The sequence below is a fragment of the Carcharhinus amblyrhynchos genome, chromosome 13, assembly GCF_965287045.1.
Source record: "Carcharhinus amblyrhynchos chromosome 13, sCarAmb.v2.hapA, whole genome shotgun sequence".
Lineage (NCBI taxonomy): Eukaryota > Metazoa > Chordata > Chondrichthyes > Carcharhiniformes > Carcharhinidae > Carcharhinus > Carcharhinus amblyrhynchos.
In genome coordinates, this window is record NC_137336.1 from 72,726,524 (window position 1) to 72,740,463 (window position 13,940).

The 13,940-nt window shown below is 47.1% G+C and overlaps 1 protein-coding gene across 2 annotated transcripts in view; it reads left to right on the forward strand.

Annotated features, from left to right (window-relative positions):
* Positions 1–11,164, forward strand: part of LOC145351980 (zinc finger protein 692-like) — a 32,631-nt gene extending 21,467 nt beyond the window's left edge. For both annotated transcript variants that reach the window (XM_080201827.1, XM_080201828.1), the window contains exons 6-12: positions 290–388; positions 2,897–3,007; positions 3,551–3,604; positions 5,980–6,058; positions 8,114–8,228; positions 8,524–8,623; positions 9,105–11,164. In XM_080201827.1, the coding sequence (XP_080057953.1) occupies positions 290–388; positions 2,897–3,007; positions 3,551–3,604; positions 5,980–6,058; positions 8,114–8,228; positions 8,524–8,623; positions 9,105–9,378 (832 nt within the window). In that variant the 3' untranslated portion in view covers positions 9,379–11,164. The remainder of the gene's footprint in view (positions 1–289; positions 389–2,896; positions 3,008–3,550; positions 3,605–5,979; positions 6,059–8,113; positions 8,229–8,523; positions 8,624–9,104) is intronic.
* The last annotated feature ends 2,776 nt before the right edge of the window (positions 11,165–13,940 follow it).

The following is a 13,940-nucleotide window of genomic DNA, read 5'->3' on the forward strand; positions in this document are numbered from 1 at the left end:
TCCCACAGTGTCCCTTGTCTTTGGAGTGCCTGTAAACCCCTCTATGTCCCAGAGTCACCCCCTCCCCCAAAACCCCTTGATGTCTCAGAGTCTGCCATTCTCCTGTCCTGCTGCCCATTCCCTCCTTCTGGACAGTGTTCATGCTGATCCTCAAAACAGGCATCCCATCTCATCCCCATCCAGCCTCCACCCCTCTCAATTCCTAGCGCTCCCAACCAGTTCTTTGTTAGCTCTGGGGTAGCTATTGCTCTTGAGTGAGCTTTTCACCTTGCTGTTTTCTTTCAACCAGTGACGAGGCCACCATCAAGGGAAGTGAGGAATCAACAGATGATGACCTGAGTTACGCAGATGATCTGAAGGATCGGAATTACAGCCCTTCATCAGATGGGTGCGTTCACATCAATGAGAGCAGATACTGTGTGGTGAGAGAGGAGATGAGGGGCAGCCATTGTTGGACTCGGGGGAGGGAGATGGAGTGGTAGCATTGTGTTGGAAGGGAATGTGCGTGAGTGTATGTCGGTTGTATGCATATATTGAGCATATATAGTGTATGTTCTTGGCAGACAGTGTGTTATCTTCTGGGGATATATGTGCGCTATACTCTGGGTGTATGCATGAGCGTTGAGGGGGGTGGCTGTGTGCGTGCGCATTGGGGGGGGCGGTTGTGCGCATGGGGGGGGCGCAGTTGCGCGCGTGCACTTTGGGGGGGTGGTTGCGCGTGTGCGTGTTGAGGGGGGTGGTTGTGCATGCGCATTGGGGGGCATGCATGAGTGTGATTTGGGAAGAGTATGTGTTGCTGCGGCGAGCGCATATACCCACGTGTTGAGGAGGGGGCGAGTGCTGCAGACACGTTTGGAAGGTGTAGCAGTTTGCCTCCAAATTTGTGCACTAGGACACTCAGATCATATTTCCTCTAATCCTTCTACCAATCAACTTAAATTTAGTAATTGACCCTCAGCCAAGGGTCAACTCAATCTTGAGTTAGGTTGATTGGCTGTGCTAAATTGACCCTCGTTTCGGGGGGGGGGGGGGCGGTTAGCGGAGTGAATGTGTGGGGTTATGGGATATGGTCGGATTGTTGTGGGTGCAGCCTCGATGGTCTCCTTCTCTACTATAGGGATTCTATGATTCCAGATGCCTCATAATTTTGCACACCCACATGACGTCACCCCTCAGCCTCCACTTTTCCGAGGGAAACAGCCCGTGTCTATCCAATCTCTCTTCATAGCTGCAATTTTCAAGCCCTGGTCACATTCATAAGAACATAAGAACATAAGAAATAGGAGCAGGAGTAGGCCATCTAGCCCTTCGAGCCTGCCCCGCCATTCAATAAGATCATGGCTGATCTGTCGTGGCTCAGTTCCACTTTCCCGCCCTCTCCCCATAACCCTCAATCCCTTCTCTTATCAAAAACCCATCAACCCGCTTCTTAAAAATATTTAGCGAGGCAGCCTCCACCACTTCAACGGGCAGAGAATTCCAGAGATTCACCACCCTTTGAGTGAAGAAGTTCCTCCTCAACTCCGTTCTAAACCGCCTCCCCTTTATCTTGAGGCTGTGCCCCCTAGTCCTACTGTCTTTTTTGAGCGGGAAGAGTCTCTCCACCTCTATCCTATCCATCCCATTCATCATCTTATACGTCTCAATGAGATCTCCCCTCATTCTTCTAAACTCTAACGAGTACAAGCCTAGTTTATTCAGCCTCTCCTCATAGCTCAATCCCCTCAACTCCGGTATCAGCCTAGTAAACCTCCTCTGCACTCCCTCCAGGGCCAAAATATCCTTGCGCAGGTGCGGCGCCCAAAACTGCACACAGTACTCCAGCTGCGGCCTCACCAATGCCCTATACAGCTGCAGCAAGACCTCCCTACTTTTATATTCAATTCCCCTCGCTATGAAGGCCAGCATCCCATTCGCCTTCCTGACCACCTGCTGCACCTGCAAGCTGGGTTTTTGCGACTCATGCACAAGGACCCCGAGGTCCCTCTGCACCGTCGCCTGCTGCAGTTTTTCGCCACGTAAGTAATAGTCCTTCCTACCATTCTTCCTACCAAAGTGGACCACCTCACACTTGCCAACATTAAATTCCATTTGCCATTTCCTGGCCCATTCGCCCAGCCTATCTAGATCCTTCTGCAGACTCTCCACACCCTCCGCACAATTTGCCGTTCCCCCAATCTTGGTGTCATCAGCAAATTTCGACACCCTGCACTCGGTTCCCTCCTCCAGATCATCTATATAAATGGTAAATAGCTGAGGCCCCAGCATTCTTGTGAAAAATCTCTGCAGTCTGTCCAGAGCAATTATGTCCTTCCTGTGGTAACCAGAACTCTACACAAAACTCCAGTTATAGTTTATTCAATAAGTATTACATCTCTGCTTTTGTTCAATACCTCGCCCAATAAAAGGAAAGCATTCCATGTATTTTCTTCACCATCTTGTCCACCTGCCCTGCCACCTTCAAGGAGCTATGGACATGCAGTCCAAGTTCTCTCACTTCCTCAACTTCTCTCAGTATCCTCCCATTTAATGAGTATCTGCTTGCATTTGGATTGATATTTTCTTAGTTTTCATTTGAGTGCAATGTATTTTTGTTGAATATTTTGAATTGTTTCTGCATTTTACCACAATTTGTTTGTCTATTTAATCAATCAGCCCACTGTTTTAGGAACTTCACAGAATTCAAAGATGTTATGTATTGCGGGAGGTTAGGCCACAAGGGGCAGGTTTGAGTATGTGGGAGTCGGGGGGAAGAGGAGTGATTTGGTGAAGGGAGGGATTTCTTTGGGGGGGGCAGTATATAGTGTATAGTAAGTGGATTGGTAGGGGTGGATGCTCAGGATTGGTACTGCTGCAGGATTAATCCTACCTTGTCTGCCTCTCTATTTTGGCACAGCTCAGAGAGGATCAAGCGCAAGCTGCAGCCTCGATTACGAGGAAGAGCACCAAAGGAGCCGAAGAAGAATCAGAAAACACCTCGGCCTAAATCTGTACCAAGAAAGGGCAGGTGATGTAAAGGGGTTCAAGGGGGTTGGTGGGGGAAGGAGGGATGGTTTGTTGATTACAGATGGTGTATACTCTCTATTTGTTCTCCCTCTCTGCACGCTGCCCATCCCTGGCCTCGGTCCACTGCCTCTGGCCCCTCACCTCTCCCCCTTGGCTCTGGCCTGAACCTGGCTCAACATCCCCTCCCTCTGGCCCTGGCCCCGGCATTCCCCTCCCCCGGTATCTCCTCTAAACAATCCCCCTATCTCCTGTCCCCAGTCTCTTTGTTCCCCCTCCTAGACTACCCTACAGTCCCCACAATTATTCCCTCACTCAATATACTCCCTCCCCTGCTTCCCTGGTGTCTGCCATGTGCCTGAACCTGCATGTCCAAATCTTCCCCATAGCCTGGCTGTCTCCCCACTCCATTTCCCCTCCAGTCTCACAATCCAGATTCCCCCTCAGTCAGTCTGTCTCTCATGTTCTCTGCAATTCTCTCCGTCTGTCTGTTTCTCCTTCTCTCTCCCTCCTGCAGAGCCACATTTGATCATTTTCTCTCTTTCAGGCGAAGCCGCAGGGAGCAGAATGAAGAATCTCAGATTCCCATGAAAAAAATCAGGTCAGTTTCACTCCATTTTCACATTCACTCCTAGTTCCCAGTTTTCTCTCTACCTCCCTTTTTGAATAGGAGGTTTACATTAGCCACCCTCCAATCACATAGAAATCATTCCAGAGTCCAAAGCATTTTGGAAAATAAACACCAATGGATGTGCTATTTCTAAGACCACTTCCTTAAGTACTCTGGAATGAAGATTATCGGGCCCTGAAGATTTATCTGCCATTCAACCCCATTAATTTCCCCAAAATCATTTCTCTACTAAGACTGATTTCCTTCAACTCTTCTCTAAACTTGTGTCTCTCAGAATTTCCAGTGCATTATTCATGTCTTCCTTTGTGAAGACAGAAGTAAAGTACAAATTTTGTTCCTCTGTTATGAATTTCCTGTTTCTGACTGTGATGGACCTATACTCTTTTTTTTTGTCGATCTTTATCTCTCTCCACATCTATAAGAATTTTTATGTTCTCCACTAGGTCACTTTTAAACTCTGTTTTCCCCTTCTTAGTCAATCCCTTGGTCCATCTTGTTGAATTTTAAACTGTTCCCAATCCTCAGGTCTATTGCTTTTTCTTGCCAAATTGTATGCTTTTGCTTTGAATCTGATACTATCTCTAATTTCCATTGTAATCTGTGGTTGACCACAGTTCCTTTACCATTCTTGCACCAGACAGGAATAAACAAATTCTGGAGTTCACCTATTCATTCCTTGAATGCCTGTCATTGCCTGTCCATTATCTTTCCTTTCAGTAACGTTTTCCCAGTCCATCATAGCCAATTCATGCCTCATACCATTGTAGTTAGCTTTATTGAGATTCAGGACCCTGGTCTCAGAATCAACTATGTAGAATCATAGAATCCCTATAGTACAGAATGTGGCTTATCGAGTCTGAACCAATCACATTCCCACCAAGGTCCTATACCCATAATCGTCGTTTACTCTGCTAATTCCCTGACATTAAGATCAATTTAGCATAGCCAATCAACCTAACCTGCACATTTTAGACTGTGGGAGGAAACCAGAGCACCCGACAGAAGCCCTGTAGACACGGGGAGAATGTGCAAACTCCCCGAGGCTGGAATTTAATCTGGGTTCCTGGCGCTGTAAGGCAGCAGTGCTAACCACTTTATATATGTATGATAATATGTCATTATCCACCTTGAAGATGTAACTAATTAGAGTTGACAAGGAAGAGCCAGTAGATGTGGTATATTTGGATTTTCAGAAAGCATTTGACAAAGTCCAATCCTGCACAACAGGTTATCATGCATGATTAAAGCTCATGGGATTGTGGAAGTATATTGAGATGGATAGAAAACTGGTTGGCAGAGAGGATACAAGGAGTAGGAATTAATGGGTGCTTTTTAAATTGGCAGGCAGTAAGTAACCAATGAGGTGCCATAGGGATCAGTGCTGGGATTCCAGTTATTCACAATGTGTATGAATGATTTGGATGAGGGAACAAAATGTAACATCTCAAAGTTTGCAGATGATACCAAGTTGGGTGGGAGGGCGAACTGTGACAAGGATGCAGAGATCCTTTAGAATGATCTGAACAGATTGGGTGAGTGGGCAAATCAATGGGAGACAGCATAACCTGGATAAATGTGAGGTTATTCACTTTGGAAGCAGAACCAAGAAGGCAGATTACTAACTGGCTATAAATTGGGAGACAGGAGTGTGTAGTGAGACCTGGGTGTCCTTGTGCACCAGTCACTGAAGGTAAGCATACAGGTGCAGCAGGCAGTAAAGAAGGCAAATGGCATGTTGGCCTTCATTGTGAGAGGTTTTGAGTACAGGAGCAGGGATGTGTTGTTGCAATTATACAAGGCCTCAAGTATTGTGTGCAGTATTGGTCTCCTTTTCTGAGAAAGGATGTTCTTGCTCTTGAGGCAATGCAGCGAAGGTTTCCAGGCTGATTCTGGAGATGTATGTGAGATTTGACTTAGTTAGAATTGTTTTCGCTGGAGTTTAAATGGATTCTAACAGGACTAGACGGAGTAGATGCAGGCAGGACGTTCCTGTTGGTGAGGGAGTCCGGAACCCGGGGTCACAGTCTGAGGATTCAGGGTAGACCATTTAGGACAGAGGTGGAGAAATTTCTTCACCCAGGGTGGTGAGCCTGTGGAATTACTTACCACAGAAAGTAGTTGATGCAAAACATTGAATGTATTCAAGAGGCAGCTGGATATAGCACTTGGGATGAATGGGATCAAAGGTTATGGGGAAAAAGCAGGATTAGGCTGTTGAGTTGGATGATCAGCCATGATTGTATGGCGATGCAGGCTTGAAGGGCCAAATGGCCGCCTCCTGTCCGATCTTCTATGTTTCTATAAAGAATTCTACCATATTCTTGACTGGTGTATATTTCTTGCAGGAAGAAAGCTCCGAAGGAGATTCTTCGCTGCGAGTTTGAGGGCTGTGGGAAGATTGTCTCCAATCGGCAATACCTGAAGGTAGGTGGGACTCACAAACCTGGAGAACATTTTCAGCTCCAATCGCTGACCGCAGACATTCAAGCAGCCAAAATAAGGAGGCCATTCAGCCCCCCCAAACCTGTTCCACAATTTAATTTGAACAAAGCTAATTTGGATCTTAGCCTCACTTTCCCGCCCTTGCACGATCCACAATCTCTGGCCTTATAATAAAAGGCCAGTCAGTATTTTGAAATATTTTGTTAGCCACAGAACTTTTTCGGACAGAGTTCCAGATTTTATCTGCTCTTGGTGTGTTTCCTGCCATCACCTATAAACAGGCCAGCTCTGATTTTAAAGTGATGCCCAAAAGGGAAAATCTCTTCTGTCTCAACCCTACAAGACCTTTTCTTTATTTCAAGCATCCAGAAATCCTGCGGCTGATCTCCCCAAAGTCTGCCCACCATCTACAAGGCACAAATCAGAGGTGTATTGGAATACCCCCCACTTACCCGGAAGAGTGCTGCTCCAGCAACACTCATGATGTTCGATATTGTCCAGGACAAAGCAGTCTGCTTGATTGTTACCCCTTCCACAGACATTCACTTCCTCCACCAGCCATGTGTACCATCTACAAAATGTACTGCAGAAACTCACCAAGATCCCTTAGACAGCAGCTTTCAAATCCACAGCCACTACCATCTAGAAGGACAAGAGCAGCAGATACCTGGGAAAACCACACTTGGAGGTTCTTCTCCAGGTCACTCACCATCCTGATTTGGAAATATATCACTGTTCCTTCACTGACAAAGAACAACCCAGCACGGGAAACAGGCCCTTCGGCCCAACGAGCCCGCGCCGCCGCCTCACCCTTCACCTATTCTACCCTGCATGTCTACGAATGGAACCCTACTCAGTCAGATTCAGGGAATCAATGGATCAAAATCCTGGAATTCCCTCTCTAACAACACTAACAGTACCTAAACCTCAGGAACTGCAACAGTTCAAGAAGGCAGCTCACCACCATGTTGTCAAGGGGCAATTTGGGATTGGCAATGCTGACCTCGCCTGTAACTGAATTTTTAAAAATCTCAATTAGACTATCCCAGAGTCTTTTACAGTCTTAAAATTGGACGGAAGCTATTTTGCCCATCACATCTGCACACTCTCTCATCTGACTTCTGTCTGTTTTTCCTTTAAGCATCTTATTCAACTGAAGCAGTTATTACTAAATCTGCTTCTACAATTTTCCTGACCATTTCATTCTAGGTCACAGCAAACTGCCACGTTTTTCAAAATAAAAAAGTGCTTCTTCAAGTTGCCCCTGACACAGTCACCTTTACCCTTGGCTTCCCTCTGTCACTGAAAACACTTCCTCTTATTTACCTCATCAGATCTGCCTGTGACTTTAAAATGCCCTGTCACATCTCATCTTAAATCTTTTCTGCTCCAGAAGTGTTGTTGTTTTAAAACAGGATAAAATTTTGAAAAAAGTTAGACATCAAACCTTTTATGGCTAGCAGCTTGATGAGGTTAGGGTCAGAGATGCAAGGGGTGAGTCTCTTGAGTCAGGTAAGCTCAGGCAGGAGAGCTGGAAGTGAAAATGAAGAAAAATCAGGGCAAAGGAAGTGAAGGTTGGAGGATGGTGGTTTAAGAGGGCATGTGACCAAGTGGGCTTGTGGACCGGAGAGACGCGGCAGAGGCATCCGGTCGCAGGATTGGGATCTGAGTGACAATGTCCCTGTCTCTGAGTTCCTCAGACATGTTGTTGGGCGTGAAGGTGGGAAGGGAGTGCGGTTGTATTTAAGGAGATGACATAGAGAAATAACATGGGAAATAGGCATTCCATTGTGAAGGAGAGTTTTAGCCAGATGTCTTTCAGGTCTGTGTCACTTGGACCTCTAGCGTCGTCCCACTGGGACAGGCCAGTGTGAGAGATCTTGGTGTTATTAGGAATTTGGATATCGAAGTTGGTGATGAGGGTCCAGTTGGACCCTGCCCACCTACAGACTTCCTCTTATCCTACCTTGCTGTCTGTCTCTGTCTCAGGGGCCTTGTGTCACACTACCTCCCATTTACTCTCTGTCTCATCCTCAGCACCACATGAAGTACCAGCATTTGCTACAGAAAACTTTTGCCTGTTCCCATCCTTCATGCGGGCGCTCCTTCAATTTCAAGAAGCATCTGAAAGAACATGAGAAGCTGCACAGCGGTAAGTGAAACCACCCGAGTAAACACACCCTCACACTGGGAATGAAATCACCTGAGTAAACACACCCACGCACTGGGAGAGAAATCACCCGAGTAAACACACCCTCACACTGGGAGTGAAATCACCTGAGTAACTGAGCCCTCTTTTTTTCTCCTTCGCAGTCTCGTTCTCCCACTCTGTTACCCATCTTCCCCTGCCATTCCCCAGACTATTGCTCTCCAATACTCCCAGCTGACTCTCTTTGGATTCTTCTGTGTGCTGTAACTGACTCCAGTGATTTTGATTTTACCTACAGACAAACGGGATTATATTTGTGAGTTTTGTGCCCGAGCTTTCCGAACAACAAGTAATTTAATCATACACCGGAGGATCCACACTGGAGAGAAACCACTGCAGTAAGTACGCCACAGGATAACTGTCCGCCGCACCAGCTCTATCTCCCTCTGCTTCTCCCCCCCCACACGCCAGCTCTTAATTCCCTCATTACACTAGTCCTTAATTCCTCTCACAGCCAGCTCTCAACTCCTCCACATCCTGAACGCACCCCCCGCACCCCCCATGCTCGCTTGCCCTCGTGTCTGTGCTCTCCAGAGCCCCCCGTCTCGGCATAGTCTCCTGCGCCCCTCACCTTGACACGCTCTCCGCCGCCTTGCCCGCGTCGGCACACTCTCCCGGCTGCGCCCCCCCCACTTCGGTGTGCTCTCCTATGCCCCTCGCCGTGCACCTTGGTGTGCTCTCCCACGCCCCCGCCCACCCTGCTTCGGCGCTCTGTCCTCCTCCCCCGCCCCCCGCTAGGCTGTTCTCAACCACTCTTTGTCACGCACAGTGTTATTGGCCGTCCCACACAACACACTCTGTGTCTTTCTCTCTGTCCAGGTGTGAGATCTGTGGATTCACCTGCCGACAGAAGGCTTCGCTAAACTGGCACATGAAGAAGCACGATGCAGAGTCAGGTTACCAGTTCTCCTGCGACATCTGTGGAAAGAAATTTGAGAAGAAGGACAATGTGAATGCTCACAAGAGCAAGAGCCACTTGGATACCCCGATGAGCGTGGCAGCAGTGCCCCCTGACTGCCCCACAGTGCCCCCCCAGGATGGAAAAGAACTGGAACTGAAACAGGAGCCTGATGCAGATTTCCCGGCTGTGTAGACCGGATTGACGTTGGGAAATACTCCCTGAGCTTCCTCAGCAGTCAGTTGCTGATTGACTGATCAGCCAGTGAGCCCGAGCTGGTGCCTGGCTTGATGGCTGAGCTGACCCCACAACACCCACTTACATTTATTTAGTGATTTTTAACCTAGTGCAACGTCCCAAAGCTCCATGTTGGAGCGATGATCAAACAGTAACTGAGACCAAACCAACTGAGGAATATGGGGACTGCTGACCAGAATGCTTGGTCACGAAGGGTTTTGGGATTGTCCTAAGCTGGACCCCGGCGGTGTGGCGGAGCAGGGTGTCTGGGGGAGAGAAAGAGGCGGAGGTGCTTCAGAGTCTCCCTAGATCTGAGCCTTGGGTCTGGAAGCAGTGCTGTCCAGCAGAGAGTTGTTCCGGGGCAGTATGCGGGAGGTGGCACAGTGCTCTGTAATCTACATTTCACTGCATTGTCTGTAGGAGTGGCAGGTGCCATTCTTGTTGTAGTAAATTGTTAATAGATCCATCAAAGTGTGCCGACTGTGTAACCAATCTGTGTTCTCTCTCCTTGCTGATACTTCATGCCTCCTGGAGACTGCCCAACCATCCTGTCATCCCAGACCTTGGTTCATTCACTCACTGGCCTCCTGAATCTCCACTTTGCAGACTCCACCTCCTCCCTCTGCCCCCTGCCATCTCTTCCCTCTTCCTCGGCCCTTACTCTCTGGCCCAGCATTGACCCTTCATTGAAAAACTGGCTTTGTGTCTCTCCCCTCCAATCCAACTGCCCTTTTCACTGTTAACGGGCTAGAGGGGAGTGCTGCATTTCCCAACTCCAGTGACCAATATGGCACTGCTACAGTCTGGCTGGTGTCGGAGAGCAAAACGTCCAGGTCCCACTGCCCATCCAGCGAGGTCTGGATGTCTTCAGTGTGGGGATAGCAGGTTTCAGAGGGAGAGATGGAGAGGAGGCATGGGGTTCAAGGGAGCGAGGGGCAGGGTCCTGAGAGCAGAGGGCCAAGGCACTCTTCGCTTAAACAAACTTGTCTCATGCATAGAAACTAGAACCAGGAGTAGGCCATTTGGCCGTTGGAGCCTGCTCTGCCATTCATTTTGATCATGGTTGATCATCAAATTCAATACCCTACACCCAACTTTCCACCCCTCCGCCCTTCCCCTTACCCATTGATCCTTTTAGCCTCAAGAGCGAGATCTAATTTCTCTTAGAATGTGGTTGAGGCCAAAAGTTGAATAATTTCAATGTTAGTGAATTCAACACATTCACCACCCTCTGGGTGAAGAAATTTCTCCTCACCTTGATCCTAAAAGGTTTACCCCTTATCCTCAAACTATGACCCCTAGTTCTGGATTCACCCACCATTGGGAACATTCTTGCTGAATCTACGCTGTCTAACCCTGTTAGAATTTTATACGTTTCTATGAGATTCCCTCTCTTCAAAACTCCAGTGAATATAATCCTAACCAATTTAGTCTCTCCTCTGATGACAGACCTGCCATTCCAGGAATCAACCTGATAAACCTTTGCTGTACTCACTCTATAGCAAGGACATCCTTCCTCAGATAAGGACATCAAAATAGAACACAACACTTCAGGTGTGGCCTCACAAATGCCTTATACAATTGCAGCAAAACACCCCTATCCCTATACTCAAATCCTCTTAATATTTGCATGCCATTTGCCTACTGTACCTGCGTGCTTACTTTCTGAGACTGACCCATGAGGATTTCAAGGTCTCGCTGAGTATCCACCTCTCTGTTTACACCCATTCAAGTAATAATCTGTTTTCCTATTATTGCTACTCCCCACGCATCCCTGCCACTTTCTTTCAGTACTCTGCCTCTCTCACCTCAAAGCCTACCACACTCCCACCTCTGCTTCCTGAACATACCTCTCAGCCACACTCACATGTACCAGAAGTTGCCAACACCAGCCCCTAATCTTCCAAACCAGTTACAATCTCACAGAACATGACCTCTCACATCCCTCAATGCCACCTCACTACCCAACCTCAGCTTTCCTGACTCAGACCCTGCTCTCTCTGCCTATCCCATACCTTCCTTTCCACCCTGCCCCTTGCTCCCACAAACTGCTGTCTTCCGATTGCCCTGCTTGCCTTTTGCTCCTTTAGGCTTCATGCCCCTGATCCCTCAGATTCTGCCCCTTTGGACATCGGCCCCTCTGATCCTGCTCTCCCATTCTCTGAGACCCCATTCAGGATGACCCCCCCCCCCACCCCCCGGCCTTCCTTTGGGAGTACCCAGAAATGAGCAGATGAAAGTGGAGTAATAGAATGGGGGAACTGACAAAGTGAGCATGGGAATGTAGGGAATGGGGTACTAAATATGAGGTCACTGAAATTGGCTGGGGTGGGGGGAGGGGTAGGCAATTGTAATGCCCTAACTATGTTAGACCATGTGGGTCTTAAACAAAAAGAGAAAGTGTGGTTTGCACACGTAGATTCAAAATAATAATGTGTATTGTAGGAGCTGTTGCTGTATAGAGTAGAACATTAAATTAAGACTGGAGCCTGTGAAACACCCCAATGACCATTAAATCTTGAGACAGGCTCTTAAAGCAATCATGCAACCACTGAAATATATCACATCTCTCGCTTTTTGCTTTTGTGGTCAGGACAAGAAGTTATTGCAAAGGATCAGTAATACTGTGGACACTGTACTATGCTTCATTAATCATTGACTTTCATGTTGACTGTGTACAATCAGAAGGATATCCATTTCTGTTTGGTTGTATGCGATGTTCTGGAATTTGGTTGTCCTTAACACTAGAAGTATGATTTGGAGCTTTAGTAGACACTCCTCAGAACAAATTCTGCAGCATTCTCACACGGTACAGTAGCACAGATGCAATCATCGTGTAACTCTGATTCAATTTAGTCTTCCGCTGTGAAACACAGGAATGAAGTCATCATCAATATCATGTCACTGGTTCTTAAAACAATCATGCAACTGTTTAAATATATAACAACAATGGATTGATGTAACTGGGTATTTAAGGTGTGGAGATACTGAATATGCAGAGTAATGAATGCAGAAGTTCGGAAACTAGGGTACTAATTGTCAGGGCATAAGTATTGGGTGTGCTGTGTGTGGAGGGTATAGAACTAGGGGATCTAATTATGGGTAGAACTGACCATGATCTGGTGGGTTTACATTAGGGGTACTGCCTATATGGGCATAGATTATAGTGTAGGAGTTACTGAGCATTGGTACACTCTATTTGGGCCGTAAAATTGGGGCGCACTGTGCACTGGGGCAATAAGTACAGTGGTACTGAGTGGTGAGGAACTGAATGTGAGAGAGTTTGTGAATTGGAGGCCTACACATGGAAATATTGAGGAGTAATGTGTGAGGGTGCCATGTGTTAATATAAGAACATGATGTGAGCAAGTGTAAACCCATGAGTTTCGTGGGGACGTAGGGTTAGGAGCACTGAGTTTGGGGGGGAGTAAGGGAGTGGATGGGGAAGGCTGAGTGTTGGGGGGGGGATATTTGGAGGGAGGCTGTGCAAGAGTGGTTGGTTGGAGGATGAGGGCTGAATGCAGGGTGGGGTGGGGGGTGATGACGGGTAGGAGTGATGAGGATAGTGATCATGGGGTCTCCAATTACGGACATGTTGAGTGCTGGTGGTGGTTTGTGGATAAGGATTTTGGAATGATAAAATGTGGTTAATCATATGATGCTCTGATACTAAATGTTAATGAATATGATGGTGTGGAACATGGTTGAGTATAGTGTGCTCTAACTGGCTGGTACCTTGGGTTCCTGACTATGATGGTATTGATTTGATGGGCATTGAGTCTTGAAGTTGATGAGTTTTCAATACTGAGTTTCAGCGGTTGGATACCAGGTATGCAGTACTGAGGTTTGGAGTGTTCAGCTTGGCCAGTCCACTGCGATCAGATTGTTCTGAGGAGTTTATCTTAATAGATCAATATCTCCAGTCAGGAGAGAAAGTAATAAGGAGGATTGATGAGGGTAGTGCGGTGAGTGTTGTCTGTGTGGATTTCAGTCAGGCATTTGACAAGATCGTACATGACAGATTGCTCAGAGAGAAGTGAGATTCATGAGATGCAGTGGCGAGTTGGATCCAAAATTGGCCGAGTGGCAGGAAACAAAGAGTAATTGTTGATGTATATTTTTGTGAGTAGAAAATGGTTTCCAGTGGCATTCCACAGGGCTCAGTGTTGGGGCCCTTTTTGTTTGTTTTAATAATTTAGACTTAAGTCCAGGAAGTATGATTGGAAAATATGCAGATGACACATAATTTGGTTGTATGGTTGACTGTGAAGAAAATAGCTGTTGATTCCGGATAGTATCAGTGGTTTGGAAATGTGGCAAATGGAATTCAATCTGGAAAAGTCTGAGGTGATGGATTTGGGGAGGGAAAGCAAAGCAAGGGGATACTCAATAAATGGGAGGATACTGAAAGGAGTTGAGGAGGTGAGAGAACTTGGAGTGTATGTCCACAGGTCCTTGAATGTAACAGGACAGGTAGACAAAGTAGGGAAGAAAGCAGCATGAAATTAATTGTATTGAAT